Source organism: Cyprinus carpio, chromosome B21 (genome assembly GCF_018340385.1).
Source record: "Cyprinus carpio isolate SPL01 chromosome B21, ASM1834038v1, whole genome shotgun sequence".
Classification (NCBI taxonomy): Eukaryota; Metazoa; Chordata; class Actinopteri; order Cypriniformes; family Cyprinidae; genus Cyprinus; species Cyprinus carpio.
The window spans coordinates 17,910,115-17,929,500 of NC_056617.1; the positions used below are offsets into that span (position 1 = coordinate 17,910,115).

At 34.3% G+C, this 19,386-nt stretch overlaps 2 protein-coding genes across 2 annotated transcripts; both read right to left on the reverse strand.

Moving 5' to 3' along the window:
• Positions 1 to 356: 356 nt before the first annotated feature.
• Positions 357 to 4,084, reverse strand: LOC109061407 (lys-63-specific deubiquitinase BRCC36). The gene is made up of 8 exons (XM_042748067.1): positions 3,854 to 4,084; positions 3,655 to 3,774; positions 2,557 to 2,644; positions 2,376 to 2,464; positions 2,233 to 2,288; positions 1,876 to 2,007; positions 1,732 to 1,775; positions 357 to 1,376 (listed from the first exon to the last, which is right to left on the reverse strand). Exons 1-8 carry the CDS (start codon positions 3,956 to 3,958, stop codon positions 1,228 to 1,230), a joined length of 783 nt encoding a protein of 260 aa, XP_042604001.1. The 5' UTR covers positions 3,959 to 4,084; the 3' UTR covers positions 357 to 1,227.
• A 3,457-nt stretch (positions 4,085 to 7,541) lies between these two features.
• Positions 7,542 to 10,654, reverse strand: LOC109061408 (FUN14 domain-containing protein 1-like). The gene is made up of 5 exons (XM_019078516.2): positions 10,505 to 10,654; positions 9,165 to 9,312; positions 9,009 to 9,084; positions 8,803 to 8,931; positions 7,542 to 8,498 (listed from the first exon to the last, which is right to left on the reverse strand). The coding sequence occupies exons 1-5, from the start codon at positions 10,515 to 10,517 to the stop codon at positions 8,421 to 8,423; spliced, it is 444 nt and encodes a 147-aa protein (XP_018934061.1). The 5' UTR covers positions 10,518 to 10,654; the 3' UTR covers positions 7,542 to 8,420.
• Positions 10,655 to 19,386: the final 8,732 nt, after the last annotated feature.

The window sequence follows — 19,386 nt, forward strand, 5'->3', positions numbered from 1 at the left end:
CTCTATATGAGAATTTGCACTTGCATATGTTGGACAATATCTAGAGGCCTGCTTCGGTGTGTGAGATTTAGTTTCTCAAGGACAGAAGTGCTGTAAAAAATAATTGGTAAATGGCTGTTTGGTAAATGATGTAGTGCAGCCTTGAGTGGCTTACTGCTTTTATACAACAAATATTAAAGATCATTATTCATTATGTATAATTATATAACTCTAGGTAAGTGTATTCAGATTGATCTGCTTGACAGTTTCACATCTAAAGAGATTGAGGTCTGTCTGTTCAATAAAACTGTGTGCAGTTCAACAAGGACACCTTCGCCACCTAGTGACAACAAATAAAACAACATGTGGCTATTGGGTTTTCAGTTGGATTCATATTTTATTGTCACATATAGTGATGCTATGCAATTAGTTTTACATTAATACAGTAAGGCAAGATTAGTCAGCACCAGTGTGGCTTAACTTAAAAAATCTTCTAAATACAAGAATGCTGGACAAGACTACAGTTAAAACAACCCTCAACCCAGTTTCAGTTTTTCCAAACTACCAGCTAAAATATTCATATTTGTATTTAATCTGGAAAAGCTCAACTTTATGACACCTTTTCTACTTATAGTCTAAGCGCCAGACTGTTCAACCAGGGAGCTACCTGACATTCACAGAAACAAGTCTAGAGTGGAAATCTGCATGTAAATGACAAAAAGGAATATAGCTGTTTGCAAGTGTGGCCCATGCAACACGTTACAGAGTTTAAGATGTTAGAGCTTTGATTTCTAAACACAGATTCCAAACTGAATTTAGAAAAGTGAGAAATGAAATATTCTGTAATCATTATGTCTCCCTTTTATTTCACACTGTCATGTATGTACATTCAGAGATTTACAGCTTATAAAAAAATAGCATCAGTAAAATGTCTGTCACTGTCACGTTTACAGAACCATCAAAATCAAATCCGTTAGGAAAAAAAAAAACAACCAACAACCTTTTAAAGAATATTCAGTGTATACATAATACTACTACAAAGATACCATCATGTAATACCCATACATATATATATAAGCACTAAGACGCAGCATTACAAATGTGCTGAGGTGACAAAATGTTAAACTGCAGACATCCTGTCTTTGCCCTCCCAGTGATTCCTGATCAAAATGTGGCAGTAGGACAGAAAAAAAACAGTGCTCTCAGTGCAAAAACTTAAGAAATCATCAAAATAATAAGTAGACCTCCTTATAATGAAGCCAGTTCTTGTGTCAGTTGCTCTTTCTCTTTCTGGAGTTTGATGATACTTTGTTTGTTCTGTTCCAGTCGATCTTCCAGCCACTGCAGCAGCGGGCCGCTAATGGCCGACATCTGACTGCACAGGTTTTTAGTGAACACTGAGAAGCACACATACATGCAAATTACAAACTGTAAAAACAGTTCTAAATGTTACACACTTCACATTTGTGAAATGAACAAGGTTAGTCCCACACTATACACAAAAAAATATCAATAATTGACGAATTATCAATTATTTGAAAACTAATCTTTTTGCATTATTAATTGAATAATTGATCTTCTATGCAGTTTGCACATGGAATGTGTTTGATTGATCTTAATTTAACAATCTACCGCTGCTTCACACTGAAAAGATGCTGTAACACATTCATTTGTGTGCAAATAAGAAAACAGCTCTGATTTTATTTACCAACTAATTTCCTTCAGGAAATACAAAGTAGATTTCATAATTACCTGATCCATTATGTATCTTTGTGATTGGATCCAGATGAGTTAAACTGAAATATATGTGCAAAAAAAAAATACAAAATATTGCATGAGGTCCAGAGTAACCATTGACAAAGTTAAACAATCTGAAACATAATCCACAAGAAATACCTGTGAATCCTTCTGTATGTATCCTGTTCTTCTTGACAGAGGATTCTGGGCAGCTCCACGGCAGACTCCAGACACACTTTCCCGATGGCTTCATGTGGGACTACATGGATGGGGATCTCAATCCGCTCATACTTGTCATAAGAGAGGAATGCAATTTCAATATTTATGAGCAAAAACAATTTCTCAACAAATACTGAGAAATCAGATAAAAAACATACGCTACCAGTCAGGTGTGGACACACATCAATTTATCTTTTTGTTATAATCTAATGCTTTAGATCATGTATGATGCATGATGCAAATCTAAAAAGGTAACGCTTCCAGTTATTCATTCAAATAAAAAAGGAGATTATTTACTCTGAGCCTTTCTGGGCTTGTACTGACTGGAAACAGGTGTACAGGACTCTACCAGTCTACAAGAGAATCAGAAAGAAAAGTCACGGTTAAAAACGTGACTGACAATAAAATAATAACTCTTCAAGATGATGAGCTTAATATACCTTTGTGTTTTTATCTTCTATAAAGCATGAGAAGATGAGTCCAACAAAACCCTGATCCATCATCTGATACATTGCTTGAGTCCTAACATCTGTATAATGCAAGAAGAATTGGAATTTTATTCAAATAGAGGGAAGATAAAAATGCATAATTCCATGCATTCATTAAAAAACAACAACTAACCAACATGTGATGGCCACACAGTGATGTGTGGATGAGAGTGGTACCAGCCCACAACCCTCATGGGACGTCCTGTCATCTCAGCCAACCTGTGCCTCATATTAAGAAAATGGGCTGAATAACATCAGGATTACACTTTATGATACATTTCATTAAGAATCATTTTAAACACTTTATGAATCAGTACATGATGTCCACTGATAAATGAACATGATGGGGTCCAAATGTCTGAAACCACTAGTCAACTAGTTATTATTACATTATTACATGCTTTAATAACAGTGGCACACAAGTTAATGCAAAACTTTGTGGTCTTTATTATTCAGCGTGATCTGAGAATGTTCCAAGGAATAGATTTTACTGAATAATTTGATAATGTTACAAATTTTCATGACTGGTGAACTGAACTAGAAATAGTAGACAGAATACTGTTTACTCACGGTCCTTTGTTTGTTTTTTTGGAATTCTTAAAACTTTCCTTATTTGCTAGAAAAGAATAAATTTCGAATATCAGATTTTTATGCATACTGTACAACCCCATATCCAGAAAAGTTGAGGCATTTTGTAAAATGCAATATAAAACTAGAATCTGTGATTTGTTAATTGTCTTTAAACTTTAATTCACTGACAAAAGTTCAGAGAAAACATCTCCCAAGTTTTCACTCACCAACTTAATTGTATTTTGCAAATATAAACAAATTCTGAATTAAATGGCTGCAACAAACTCCCAAAAAGTTGGCACAGAGGCATGATTTTAAGTATTAAATATTATAGCAATGTTTGGTATTGAAAGCTATTATAGAAACCAGAGCATTATACATTTCAAAACAACTCAGTGGGAGTGTTTGATGCATGCCACGGTGCTGAAAGATTACTGTAGTTACAAGGTTCTTCTTCAGCCTAAGAAATACCATGGTATTACCGTGGTACTTGTCCAAAAGCATGCTACTGCTATAGAACCAGGTTTTTAAGAAAAGGTTCGTGTTGCAGAATTAAAAAAAAAAAAAAAAACAAGATCATAAAAACAGGCCCATAAATAACCACAAAAGGGTTCTATAAATAATAATGCATGTATTAGATGTAAGTTGTATGTAAGGATATCTCCGCTTCGGTGGACGCTGCTGACAGCTGCTCTGGTGAAATCTCCACTCTGTCTTTCCTCTTGTCTGATCGACGCAGGATTATGACAGAATGAATGTGCACGATGCGGTCTGTGTCCACCTGTTGGTCATTAACAGAGCTGTTGTCGTTCACGCGCGTTTATACGAAACAACACAACACAAACACAAGAAACTCAAACCTCGCCGATGCAGAGCCCCATTACTTCCTCTTTCTCCGTGCTCAGAGCGTGATTCATACAGACTAGAAATGCGTCTGACTCTAAATGTACCGCGCTCACTGCCATTATGTGAAGTACAGTCTAACAGTATACGTTTTCTCTGATTTGTTCGCTTGTTTATCACTGTACAGCACTTCCACATCAGCAAAGCGCATGCGCTACATTCAATTCCTTCCGACAGGAAACAGGAGGAAAAAAATCACAAGGCAAGCAGTTGATTTACGGTGACTAGGAAGGGATATGTTTTGTTGTATATGGCAAGCCGACTTCATCAGTTAAAATTATAATTCTTGATTTCAGGAATGGAATCTTGACTAGTTACATAATGGTAATACTGATACAAAAAAGCAAAAGAGATACTGATATAAAAAGCAAAGAGAAATTTTTTATATATATATATATATATATATATATATATATATATATATATATATATATATATATATATATATATATATATATATATAAATATGAACATCATAAAATGCATTAAGCAATACATTAAAACAGGATTTCCAAAACTGGGCTTATTGTAAACTAAGAACTGCAGTGTAAGTTGATAAAAAATAATAATAATAATAATAATTAATTTTTTCATAAAAATGTCAAATAAATTCAAACACTTGAACTTCATCTGTATTTCAAAGTGACCATTAAGTGAAATCGAACTGTAAATGTGTGAATGTGTGGTTAAATTATTAAACTGTTAACTTCCTTAAATATTTACATTTAGTCATTTAGCAGATGCTTTTATCCAGAGCACAGAATTACAGAATTTCAAATAAATATTTCATGTCAAAGGGGTTTGACTGACAAATATGTTTGGGACTTTGTCTTTGGATGTTTGTCCAGACTTCCAGAATCAACAGTTACTGAAGGTCTGTGATTTTAGATAAAGACTAGTAAAAACTAGTAGAATAACCGTTTTGAGAATTTACAGTTTTAATTTTGTTTTGTTTAGTTTCTTTTTTTCAGTTGCTAACATCGCTTCCTCCAATCTCGTCACATTTTCTAAACACAATTAGCACAACATCCATCTGTTGTGATTATACAATATGCAGTCAGTTACCATGTTTCTAAAATGCATAAATTAACACCTAATACAACAAACCACAAAAACAAAACAAATCTTCTTTTTAGTCTTATTCACAAATGCTTAAACACAGCGTGTCAGAAATGAAGACCTAATGTTCCAAACCTTAAATAAAGTATAAAGCTTCTATTTCTGCAACAACAACAGCCTAAAAGTATTGAAAAAAAAAATCTCTCTGTATAAAATATTGTAACAACTGATAAGCATTTTTAAGTAACAGATCATTGAAATATTTAGAAAAGCTGATTCCAGTCTCAGTTGGAGGAATAGTCAGGTGATGAAGCTCTTTCCAGTACATCAACATAAACATAAAAAAAGGCCTCTTTGAATTGGTTTTGTGGATGCAGAAAAACACAAAGAATCAGAAAGAGAGAAAAATAATAATGTCTGACAGAGGGAGAGGAGTAGTTGGATCAGAAAAAGGTTGTGCTGGACTGTGCATTTTTAAGATTGTTTGTTTGCCTCTCTCTCTTTCTCTCTCTCTCTCTCTCAATATATTATCCTATACATGTATACCCTCATTTACTTTATTTTTGTCTTTTCCTCTTTAATTGTGTAGGCTACTCTTACAGATTATCGTTGTTATTATTATTACGACCAATAACTTTTATGTTCATTAAAAAATGCTGTTAAAGGGTTAGTTCACCCAAAAATGAAAATTATGTCATTAAAGAGTAACTAAACCCTAAACCAACTTTTTTTAGTTAATGATCTGTAAGAATGGGCCTTTATTAGTGCTGTTCATTGATTCAAGTAACTTTTTTGACATTTGAGTATAAAGTGTTTTAATTCTACAATATATGGTGTAAAAACGTCTGAGTGCTGCCCTCTTCTGGTTGAACGGTGGCTACTGCAGTTGATTTTTCCTATTGGATGTTTGGGGTGGTACGTGACGTAAGCTCACCACGCCCTTGGTACGAGTTACCACGCCCCTTGGCAGTATAAAACCATCTTGTTCCGTCAAAATCACTGTAGCGGCTGCTTCGCTAGCATCGTCGGATGCTGATCGCGATGCGGGAGCTAAGACCGCAGTTTGAGCCAGCGGCTCGAATTGATATGGCTCAGGCCCTGGCCCTGTGTCCACAGACACCTCCACATCCTCCACTTCAGGTGAAGATGGGGGAAAAAAGTCCTCTACTTCAAATGAACGCTCTGTTGCAAAGCTACTTGCGTCACTACAGTCACTTTCCATTTTAGCGACTCTGACAGCAGCTGTCAATTAATCCATTACTGCGGGTCTCAGGTTCACGCCCCACCCGCTCAGCCCCGCCCTCGGTTCATCCCCTCTATCTGCGCTGTGCTCTGCCCACTTTTCAGCATTTTTCAAATATTGCCAGTGGGTGGAGTCAGGCTCTGACCAGGGATTTAGTTACCCTTTAATGACTCACCCTCATGTTGTTCCAAACCCGTAAGACCTCCGTTCATCTTCGGAACACAGTTTAAGATATTTTAGATTTAGTCCGAGAGCTTTCTGTCCCTTCATTGAAAATGTATGTAGGGTATACTGTCCACGTCCAGAAAGATAATAAAAACATCATCAAAGTAGTCCATGTGACATCAGAGGGTCCGTTAGAATTTGTTGAAGCATCGAAAATTCATTTTGGTCCTAAAATAACAAAAAATTACCACTTTATTCAGCATTGTCTTCTCTTCCAGGTCTGTTGTGATTGCGCACAAAACTTCTCAGATACAATACTCCTCATATGTTATCTATCTTATTTATCGCACCAGAATACACACAAGCAACCACACTCAATTCATTTTTTTTGAACGCACTCACAACAGACCCAGAAGAGAAGAAAATGCTGAAAAAAGTCGTAATTTTTGTTATTTTGTTATAATTTTCATTTTTGGGTGAACTAACCCTTTAACACTTTGTGTTTATGATGCTGTAGCGCATCTCCTGCACTAGAGGGCAACACAGAGCCACTGTACCGAATGTGAAACGTCCTGCAGCTGTGACATGTTGTTCTATGTTTATCTCGCTGACAATAAAGCATATCAGCTTAAAAGCCACAAAAAAGGAGTGTCGTTCCCTCAGCGTAAATCCAGATCACTATTTGACATCGTGTGACACGAGTTGGTCTCATTACTGGGAGAAACCAACTTTTGCAGCTCTAATCCTGAATCCTATCTGTCGCAAAACTGTGACTTCTCATATAAAACAGTATTTTATTTTTTGTCTCATTGTAAACTCTAAAAACAGATCAGTCTAAAAAGAATGGTTACTGTCTAGCATGTTTAAGATTAGGGTGTATAAATATTTTATGTATAAATAAAATGCCACAGAAAGAGCCTTGTCAAAAACAGGCATGTGCCATACAGAGATGTTCACAAGGTAGCTTTATGATCTCAGTGTTAGTTTAACCTTTCTCTGCATGAAGACTACAGACTGTATTAGAAGCAGTTTAACCATTTTATGACTTGTGTATTTTTAACAGCCAACAAATACATTGCAAGCCTTTGTGAGGATGTGATTCAAGCCATGAGGAAGTGTTGTGAAGTCCATGCAGGAGAAAACTCTGTCTGCTCTGGATTTACCAAGCAACACAAATCTACAGACACAAAGACAGTCCTTTAATAGAAAGCTAAACAGTACGCATGTATATATGCTTCAAGAGATCAGAAGAGACTTCCATGGACATATGGAATACATATTCTTCAAAGACTATATAATTGTGTGGACTGATCACAGTCATCCTCCACTTGTGTCTTCATTCTTACAATCAAACTTTCAGTAAATCATCAAACTGTCTCTGGCTCTCACTATTTATTCCATCTAGTAATACAGTTCAGTGACAATATTGTTATGAATTAGACATCTCATATGAATTCGGAATACTCACTGTATTATAGGTGGAATATTATATTGATCATTAGCTGTAATTTAGGAAAATAGATGAATGAATATCAAAACAAAACAACAAAAAAAGACGAAAAGGCAAACCAGAATTGTTTAAAACCTGATTGTCTATTTACTTTAAACATTTCTGTCATTATTAATTACAATTACAACTTTTATTGACCCCTTGGTCTTTGAAGTCATGTCCAGATTCATTACAAAACGTTTGAACAATGAAATGCACTTAGCTTAGTCACCGTGTTTTTAAGGACAATTTCAAGTGTTTTAACTATTTACATGATTAAACAAGCTGACTTAGAATTGTGTCAAAAATAGTTTGTACCAAAATAATATAGCAAGATGTTCAAATAAACAAAAATGTAGCCGGGGCTTTAAGTACAAACTAAAGCAATGCACAATCAAAAAAAATAATTTAAAAAAATTAAAGCATACATTCTTAAATGTTTCCCTATAATCACATTTCTACCAATCTAATGTTGATGTAATTTAAATACAAGCTGCAATATCACGCAGAAGCTGTAATCTGATGTTTGATGACATCCTCAGAGTATAAGACGTAATGATAAGAGGTCCTATGAAGCCAGACCAAGCAGAAATCCACCAGCGAAACCTCCGGTGAGAACAATGTTGTTCTTGACAAATACTTGCACCTACGTGGAGAGAAAACATTTCAATGAATTCAACACAAGGGCACGGTCCCTGCTTAAAATCAGTGACACACTCCTGATTCCAGTGACGTCTACAGACGTCCATGACTGAAGACACAAGTAAATAATTAATTAACAGTTTAAGGTACATGTAACACAGAGTTTCTTATCAGGAGCACCAGCGCCCTTTACGATTATTGGATTGGATTCCTGGAAGCTTTACACAGGTAAAAAGGCACAGCCTAAAAAAATAGACTTGGGATTTAAGAACTGATCTCAAGACACAGAGTTCAAAGTATTTTCTTACCTCATTAAATTTCGTTCTCACTTCTTTAGGAGGCTTGTCTGAACTCAGCTTCAGCTGCTTCTTTGCCTTGTTCACGTCTTGTTCGACTCTTTTCCAGTCTATTTGAATGTAGCCCGTGTGATGAGCAATCTGAAAGTGCATCGGGGAATGCTTAAACACACTCTCAACATGACGATTACGATAAGCACTTGGTTTTTACAGTTTACCTGGAGCAAGAAGAAGCCGCCTCCTACAGCCGATGCTGCCAGCTTCCCAACCTTCTGAAACAAGTACCCTGCACACCTAACAGAAACACAAGAGCAAGCTGTTTACTTGTACTCTACTCGGTGTTTTGAGCTGCATCAGCGTTCATAATGACCTACCATCCGCTCACTCCTCCAATGGCCAGCTGTTTTGCAACAGAGTACTTCTCAGCAGCGGGTCCGGAGTTATTTTTGCCAAACATTTTGTTCCACCACTGTTGTTTCTTGACATGCTCTGCCAGTTCTATCACATCAAAGGTTTCGGTGTCTGTCGGAACACAGAAATATTCATTTTTTTAATAACATATTTAAATTAATCCTTACTTATTTACAAACCACAAGTTTCAATATTCCAGATACGGCTGTTTCATACTAAATTTCTTCTCGCCTCTCTTTGATTTTGAGCACAAATGCTTTCTTTTAAAGAATTTAACGTTAATTTCTTAGTTCATATAATGAGACTTTTGTTTCTTCATTATGCTACTTTTTTGTACTTGATGCCTTAATAACAATATCACGATTTTAAAACAGAGATTAAAAACAACTTCAAGTTTTCATATTGCATGTGTGTCATTGTTTCTGTTATGTTGAGTCACACCTGAAGGCATAGAAGCAAGTTTAAAGTAAGCATTAAAGTCTACTTTAATTTACTGTTGTGGGTAGAAACTCTGGCGGACACAGCACAAGGTCAAGAAGAAAAGCAGTTAGAAAAACCAGAAAAACAAGCAGATTAAATGCAGTGCCGCTGCTCTCCATCCAGGTGGGATACAGGAGCTCTCAGAGAGAACGTTCACTGTGAGCATCTTTACATGATAACCCCGGCTACTGACGAAAGCGTGCTGGATTCCAGACATAAGCCAGACACAGAAATAGCACACAACTGCAGCCAACAGAGAGAGCACAGTATCGCTTTCAGACACATCTGAAGTAGAGAGAGATGAGTTTAGCATGCCATGAGTATGACTTGGCACACTCACACAGTGAATATATCCTGCTAATTCTCTAACTCTAAAAACGGTTTTGTAGATTTTGTTTGCATACAGAGTGATTTTGTGTCAAGCAAATCCTTCTCTGTCCTTGACAGGATCATTCCAACAGGCTTTGAGGAGCTCATTATTTTTGCTGTTGTAGGAGACACGTCCAAGGTTTCTCACACATGAAGGACGAGGGTTACATGACTCATGCCACAAACATTAATTGGTGACTTTCTGTGCTTTGCTAGTGTGTGAATATGCGCGTCACAACGTTTTAAATGCTATATAATTAAAAGAATCTCTCTCCATCGTTTAAACTGCTTCTATACGCGATTAAAATATGTATTTTAGTGTGAACTGTTCTACGTAGCCTACTGAAAGACGTGTGTAATCGTGTGTAAACTCTGAAGGTCCTTACGTCAAACAGAGACATTTAATATGCATTCTTATTTAAATGTGACAGAACATGAAAAGCATGGCGCTTACCCTTCTCGGACATTTTCCTGTGTGATTTCTATCCGGACGATAATTTTCGTGCGCACCCTCTGCGTCACGTGACAGGAGGCGTGTTCGGATTGATCGGCGTTTGACATCAAAGCACCGCGAGAGTGATTCGAACGCGTAAGCCGCATGCTCTCGCGGTACTTTGATGTCACACACCGATCGGTCTGCACCTTTGAAAGTTTGTTTTGGAGTGGGCTCTATATTGAAACGTTATGAAACAGATAATATTCAGTTTAGGGCACCACTTCATTCATTTTCTATGGTATCCCCAAATAGACTGTCTTGAAATGCCAGAAAGCCATATATTATTTAATTCATTCATTTGTTTTATTTAATTGGAATAGAAGGATCAAGGTTTTGAGTCAAAGCACAAATGTTGCCAAAAAAAATCTAAATAAAAAAAAACAGGCTAATAAAACTTTCCAAACTAAATGTCCTTTTTCATAACTGTGTAATGTGTATTAAATCTTATAAATGCATAAAATTTCTTATTTAGAAGGATTTGTTGGTAGAAACTGCTATGCTATGCAAAAATATGAGGATTCACTATAGCTCTTTGCAGGAATATGATCAGATGTATTGTGTCTGTTATATATTATTTATTTATTTATTTATTGGTGCAGTTTTCACAGGCAAGTTGTAGGTTTCCTAAACTCTTAGTAGTACTAATCTCAAGTTTCCTTTTCACAACACAAGTAAGTGATGACACAAATCACCTTTGCAAACCTTTCATTCGCAGTTATAACTGCCTTTGTAGATTTAAATGCTGTTGCTATCAAACTTTGAATTGAGCTCTCTTCTCGTTCAGTTTAATGTTTGTCTATGAAAGTTTATTTTTCATTCTTTTGGCTCTGTATGCCACCAGAACAGAATTAAAATAAAACAATCAATATGAAATTGTAGTGCAGACTTTAAGCTTTAATTCAAGGGGTTTAACAAAAATATAACATAAAATGCTTAGGAATTACAACTGTTTTTATACACAGTCCTCCATTTTCAGGGTTTCAAATGTAATTGGACAAATAAATATTATCATGAATAAAATGTTCATTTTTAATATTTTGTTAAGAATCCTTTGGAGGCAATGACTGTGTTAAGTCTGGAACTCATGGACATCAGCAGAGACTGGGTTTCCTCCATTGTGATGATTTGCCAGGCCTTTACTGCAGCTGACTTCAGATGTTACTTGTTTGTGGGTCTTTCTGACTTTAGTTTTGTCTACAGCAAGTGAAATGCTGCTCAGTCGGGTTGGAGATTGACTTGGTCATTGCAGAATAATCCACTTTTTTACCTTCAAAAACTCCTGGGTTGCTTTTGCAGTATGTTTTGGATCATTGTCCATTTATACTATGAAGCACCGTCCAGTCAACTTTGCTGCATTTGGCTGAATCTGGGCAGGGGGTATATCTCATACAGAATTCATCTGGCTGCTTCTGTCTTCTGTCACGTCATCACTAAACACCAGTAACCCAGTGCCACTGGAAGCCATGCATGCTCACACCATCACACCGCTCCATGTTTCACAGATGATGTTGTGTGCTTTGGATCATGAGCTGTTTCAAGTCTTCTCCAGACTTTTTTTCCAGTCATTCTGGTACAGGTTGATCTTAATTTCAGCCATCCAAAGAATGCTTTTCCAGAAGTGCTCTGGCTTTTTTAGATGTTTTTTGGGAAAGTGTAGTCTGGCCTTGTTTGAGCCTTGTGGTGAACCCTCTGTATTTGCTTTCGTGAAGTCTTCTCTTGATAGTAGACTTTGACAGAGACACATCTCAAATTAAAGCTCACAGTGTGGACTTTAAGTCCATATTCATTGTATAACTGTAACTTGAATATGTTTTAGTCAGCAGCTAAAATAACAAAAATCGTGCCATTCTGTTGTGTTCTGGCAACTAAAAAAAAAGTACTCTCTTGTTATACGGAAATAAACATGGCTGATTTGAAACATGCATCTTGCATACTGTTGTGTTTTGGTGATTAAACCAAATGTTCTCACTACATATACAATAATCTTGTGCTTTGAAACAATTATAATGTGGACTGAATATATATCTAACTGTAATGAATCCGAGATTCATGAGGTTCTGAAAGAGTGACTAGCACAGAAAAAAATGAATTCATTACTCTCACTTCATTCAGTTGAAGAAAGTTTTTACACACAGTTTAATTTAGTTCATTCAAAATAAATCTGTTTAGCTGGGTAAGAATTTAGATGCACACATTCATTCACACATAAAACCAGACACAATATAAAAAAAAATATACAAACCTATTTAAGGGTAACAATTTCAATAAAAAAGAGAGAGAGAGAGAGAGAGAGAGAGAGAGAGAGAGAGAGAAGACAAAAAAAAAAATTCAAAACCAACAAAATCACAAAAATTCAACAAAATAAAAAAAAAAAAAAAAAACAGATATAATAAAGGTAAATAAATGATAAAGCTTGGCTTATTGTACAGAGATTCCTTTCTGCTTTCTCTATCTTTTCCTCTGTATCTGATATTCCTGACTGCATATTAATTTCTGTTATGTAAAAAGTAATTCATGCATTGGTAACCAATTGTAAAATAATAACTCATTGTCAGTTTATAGAATGAATATGAGTAGAATTAATGAAGGTTCAAGGTCACAGAAATATTGGTTTACATATAGTGAGCAACCTTATAATCTAGAAATGAAAATATGAACATCAGAGGGCTTACTTCCTTTCATGATGAGGGAGTCCTTCTTTGAGGTGTAGCCACAATCACCAGGGTCATATTGCTTCAGCCAAATTTATTTTAACGTTTAAAGAAATAGTGTCCATTTAATTAAAGACCATTGTTATACTCTGAAAGTGCACAGCCATTGAGCACAGTACAATCAAGTTTAAACGGCCCACTACATGAATTCACCAAAAGTGCATGTAATAGCTTTGCATTTAAGAGTTAAGAGTAATGTTATTTAAGAGTTATATTTTGTTTTGATTGTACGTGTTATTTATTTGTTTATCTATTTGTTTGTTATTGACATATATGTCGCAATCTCTCGAACCCCTTGCAGTTCTATTTTGAACCTGTTGTGGGAATTTCCTTGTTCTACATTCATATCCACAATTTCCCTAATTTTACATCATGGTACTGTCACAACTGGTTTACAGAACGTACATTCACCATGTCTATAATAATGTAACCATATTTTTTGGGTTCAAAGACTTATTCACAAAGTCAAACACCAAAAGGAGTTTTCAAGCATCAAAGCACTAAAGATTTAATACAGCTTTAAAAAAAATGAGAATGTCTTGTTTCATTTTATTTTTCCTGTTCAAAAATAATGACCATCACACATTTTTACCATGATTTGCAAAAGACACAGACTATGGCAAAAACTCATCAATCATTAGAAGACATTAAAAGTCTCTATTTCAGGACCACAGTTCAGCCCCTAAAAACTAATTCATTGTCAATCTTTACAACTGTCTAGGTTTTATTCCTCAGCAAGGGGTTTTTAATCATTTAAAATACAATAACATTTAGTATGATCACTTCTTTTGTATATATTTTAATAAGTGCAGGTCAGAATGAGTATGTTGTTTCATTTTTACACAAATATATCAGTTACACTGACAACGGAACATTAGCTATTTCACCCATATTTTGTCATATTATTTAAGTTACTTGGAACATTAAAGTAGACTTGAATTTAATATGCTTTCTGTGTATATAAAACTTCATATTTGACCCTTCATGATCAGTGTTTTTTTTTGTTCTTTTTTTTTTTCAGAGAGGCCTTATCAGTCACACGATGAGGGAATGAAACACTTGCTGTCGTTAATATTATTTATTTTTCAACTGCAATTAACAAAGCAGTCTAAAATTGCCATAAGATCATCTGGCTTGTCAATTTTAAACAATATCTTTCATCAATTATTACTTTAACAAAACAATCTAGAACAGTTTTCTTGTGTTCTCACTTATATTACTTTGGTTGATTTAACTAAGTTAACTTTTTTCTTTCAGAAACTGAAAATGTGTTATTAAATGTAACTTTTCTAAAAAAAAAATGTCTGTTTAAATTAATTTAGAATCAACATTTGAGTCTATAGAAATGACTGTATAAGACTCGTTTTGGCAAAATTTTATTTTGTTACATTAACTGTGTACTACATCATGCAATATAAAGCATAATAACTTTACAAAAGCAGTCCTGGTCACTTTATTCATGCTGAAATATGTTTAAAACAGACAAAGAAAGAAAGAAAGAAAGAAAGAAAGAAAGAAAGAAAGAAAGAAAGAAAGAAAGAAAGAAAGAAAGAAAGAAAGAAAGAAAGAAAGAAAGAAAGAAAGAGAACTTCATAAATACAAAACATAGTTTCTAGTTTTCTTGAAGAACTTTTGATTGAAGCGTGTGAAATCTTTACTGACCCAGTAATCAGATGTAGCTGCATTTCGATATCAGACAGACTCTACACTGAGTACTGAGTGAGCAAATGACATCAGGGCGATCCTTGATCATATCCAGCACATATTCAGTTCTCCAGTAGATAACAGTAGCTGTGTAGTCCACAAAACATCCTTTAATCATGCAACGAATGTATTTGCAAATAATTAACAGGTCCGCTCATAATAATCCACCTCGACAGCTATTGAAGTCTCACATATTCTTCTGTGGCTGCTCTGTTTTCTTTTCTTTTCTCTTTTTGAAAGAGCTGTTCAGAAAAAGTGAAACTGATGGTGTCTGTTAGGGGGAATACCATGTCCTTATTATGCATGCATATTAGGTTATTTCCCAAAAGCATCCATGCTTACTTAATACAAACTGAACAGAAAAAGTATTCTTCTTGGGTCTGTCACAATATTTGTGACATGGAGAGTTTCTGCAGAGGAAACACTGCTTATATGATGATTCTTCAGGAAAACTCTTTTCTTTGTTCATAAACGAACCGTGTCTGTTTTCAGAAATGGTTGTGTAGGAAGTTAACAAAGATATAGTTACAATTGCAGGTAGTCTGTGCAGCTGTAATCAACAGAGCTCTCAAAAAGGCAAAACAGCAATTTGATGACTAGCCCCTAAATTTGAATTTTAAATTGCATTTACTTAGTATTTAGTAATTAATTTTCAGGTCTTTTAAGTCCATCTAGAAATGACTTACTTCATCTCAGTGAGCCCATCCAGTGTTGCGACGTCTTGTTCCTGCAGCGCGGCACATCTCTGAGCTCTGACTGCTTGTTCAAGTGCTAACAAAGACATTTGTTGGCTCAGAACCCTACCTTTTCACCAGCATACCGATTTCCACTGAACTCCTCACTTGACGTCTCACGCAAACTGTCTATTGCTCCACATCCTTCCTCTGCTGTAGTCTACTCCGAATTCTAAGAACACGGAAAAAGCGACTTCCTTGGTTGCAGAAGAGCTTGACAGCGTGTTGTGTCTGCACATGGCAGAGCTTTGTGCTTGTCTGTTCGTCTTATGAGAGCGTGTCGTGTGTGCGGGTGGCCAGAGTTTATCTGCCCTCGATAAATTTCCCCTGGGTCTCTCCCTTCACCTGGCTGGGAATTGTGTGTGTATTAGTCACCTTACAAGGGACAGTCCCCTTTGATAGCAACACTTTCAATAAGCATCGCAGGCAATACCTTGGACAGGGACTCTTGCAAACATCTAAGATGAAAGGACCCAGGGTCCATGCAAGATAACCTCTTGCAAGAGTTCAACAAAAGTGTCACAGAGTTTTAGCAAAACATTGCTATTCTAAAAAGAATTCCCTCTCTTTTTTTTCTAATTTGTTACATCTGGAGGTCAATGAGTGAAGAGTATTTATTTAGTTTTTATATGTATGTACTTGTTTATTTTTCTATTTGGATGAAGAAACAAACTCATTAAAATGAAAGACATTCCCTTTTTAAACACAATCAACTTTTTTCATATGATAATTTACCAAAAGAAGACAAGAACTGTATCATATTAAATAAAAAAAATAAATGTACAAAAATAATTATGAATAACCAAAATGATTGAAATTAAAAACATTCTTTAAAAAAAAAAAAAAAATATATATATATATATATATATATATATATATATATATATATATATATATATATATATATATATATATATATATATATATTCATATGATCATTTTATTGAAAGAAGACAAGAATTGTAGCATTAAATAACTAAAAAATAAATGTACAAAAAATAATTATGAATAAACAAACAAACTGAAATGAAAGACATTCTCATTTTAAATACAATAAACTATTTTCATATATGATCATTTTATCGAAAGAAGACAAGAATTGTATCACATTAAATAAAAAATAGGCTAATTATGAATAAAAAAACAAATTGAAATGAAAGATTCTCTTTATAAATATAATAAACTATTTTCATATGATCATTTTATTAAAAGAAAACTAGAATTGTATATCATTAAATAAATAAATAATAAATGTACACAATTATGAATAAGCAAACTAATTGAAATGAAAGACATTCTCTTTTTAAATACAATAAACTATTTTCATATGATAATTTTATCAAAAGAAGACAAGAATTGTATCAGATTAAATAACAAAAATAAAAATAAAAATATACAAAAATGTTGGTATGAAATTAATTTATATTTCATTGTTTCTTTTACTCATTTTTATTTTCTTCTAACTGTTAATTGAGACAACAGAACAAAGAAAGAACCCATACTTAAAACAGTTTTGTTATGTAATGCTTTTGATGATGAAAAGCACTTTCGATATTGTCTCATACCCAAGGTAAAGAAAAGCATGAGAAACTATAATATCTACTCTCAAATGTATATGTCTTGTGTGAGACCATTACATCATTCTGTATCTCATCATTCTGTACTTATTTGACCTTATGTGGGTTCTGCACTGATGTCATCAAAAATCTAACCTTAGCTGTCCCCAAAAACGCTTCTATTTGCATAAACATTTTGGTGAATCATAAAGTTCCTTGCCATCTAAAAGAGGGAGTGTGGCATACAGGAAGTCAGAGCAAAGTTTATGAGCATATGGCGTACAGGAAATCAACGCAATATTCATCACCACCCGTCAACCTTACTTGCAGGCGGGGCCTTTTTTTGTTTATTTGCGTATTGTCTTTGATGTTGTCTGGACAGATTTCAAGTCAGATTTATTTAGATAACACATTTCACAATACACATAGTTTCAAAGCAGATTTACAGATTGGATTTCTATAGTGTAATACTGTTTGCATCATTACCGTGATCTTATGACCAGCTTTCTGTTAAAAAAAAAAAAAAAGTCATTCCATAATTCTTTAGTCCTTTAGTCCCCTAGTGAACATGAGGTAATCGCAGCAAGGACCCCCCAAGGAGACACGTAAATAATATATATATATATATATATATATATATATATATATATATATATATATATATATATATATATATATATATATATATATATATATATTATTTACGTGTCTCCATTTATGCAGACGTCAAATTGCACATGCATTCTTTAATTAGGAACTTATTTTTACATTTTAAATTAAGTCATTAATAAATGAATTTTAAAATAAATACTTTTTTTAAATTATGAAACTAAATTTCACAACTTTAAAAAATATGTTCTGTATGAATGTATGTAATGTAATTCAGACATACTACATTCTTCATGTGCTCATTATCTTCTATTGTGACCTCATGTGGTAATAAAGTAAAGAGAGTCAATCTAAATCTAAAAAGAAGTAATTAGTAAGTCATCCGGGTATATTTGTTAATTCTGACATACTGTTCTTCTCACATACCGTTTTCCTCCCACTATTCTGGGAAGAAAAAAGAAGCCAAGAAAGAAAGTACTTTTTAGACTTTTTAGATTTAGCATATATGTCTTTTCTTTAGCAGATATGCATCAGTGGCAGTCATTGACAGTATAGGCTAAAACCAACAAAATCAAGAAGGTTCAGCAGTGCAGTGGGCTACTCTCTCCCCCCAGACTTTCCCAGCTCAAAAGTAGGGGCAGATTTGTGGTTTCAGTGAATCTACAAGAAGAAGAAAAAAGAAAATACAATAACACAGTATTCTCCCCACCCAAGAGGAGCCAATGCCAGTAAATTCAATGCTGGTCATATTTACTGTTGAAGAAACTGAACTCCCACAGTTTACAATGTACTCGCTTGCTTGTTTGCTGTTTAATTAATGGATTGTTAAAAGTACTGAACTGTTCTCATTAGCCTACATATTGCAAAGATTTTTTTTGTTTGTAAACTAAGGATTATGTGGACTGAAATATACATAACTTTAATGAAAGCATACAAGTTTTGAAAGATTGAATAGCAGCGTGATCAGTTTGGGATTTTTGTTGCAAAGAGCTTTGAAAATATAGCTACACCTTTCATGTTAAAATTGCACCAAATTTAAGTAAGTAAGTAAGTAAATAAATAAATAAATATGTTAAATTGTGGTTTGATATTTATTACGAACACATTAAAGATCTACAATAAATTAGTTAGAGCTTTGGTGATAACTAAATGAATATTTAATTACTTCAATACTAATTTGTTGGTAGAAATTACTGCTTAAAGTGAAAAAAAATTGAACAATTTGAGGGGAAAAAAATATGGTCAAAAACGAACATTTACACACAAACTGACCACCAACCCCAACTTAAAAATGCCTTTTTTATTTTTAGCTCAACTGTGACGGAATTGTGGGAATGCACAAGATTGTGGAAAATCATAGGCAGCGAAGAATATATCTATGCTGCCTTCATTAAAAAGATTTTATTATTTATTTTATTATTTTTATTCCATTTATGCAAGCAGAAACTGAATCAGTTTGAGTGGATAGGGCAGATTTACAGGGAGTGCAAAATTGAATGTTATCTGCATAACAGTTGAAACAGCAT

Bases quoted from the DNA above. Each gene is read 5' to 3' on its own strand.
- LOC109061407 (XM_042748067.1), bottom strand. From the start codon at position 3,958: ATGGCAGTGAGCGCGGTACATTTAGAGTCAGACGCATTTCTAGTCTGT. The intron at 2,645-3,654 runs ATATCCTTACAT...AATATGAGGCAC, and splicing joins CAGCGTCCACCGAAGCGGAG to AGGTTGGCTGAGATGACAGG. The intron at 2,465-2,556 runs GTTAGTTGTTGT...TGCATTATACAG, and splicing joins TGTGTGGCCATCACATGTTG to ATGTTAGGACTCAAGCAATG.
- LOC109061408 (XM_019078516.2), bottom strand. The intron at 9,085-9,164 runs GTAGGTCATTAT...TGTTTCTGTTAG, and splicing joins ATTGGAGGAGTGAGCGGATG to GTGTGCAGGGTACTTGTTTC. The intron at 8,499-8,802 runs GTAAGAAAATAC...CTCTCCACGTAG, and splicing joins TGAGAACGAAATTTAATGAG to GTGCAAGTATTTGTCAAGAA.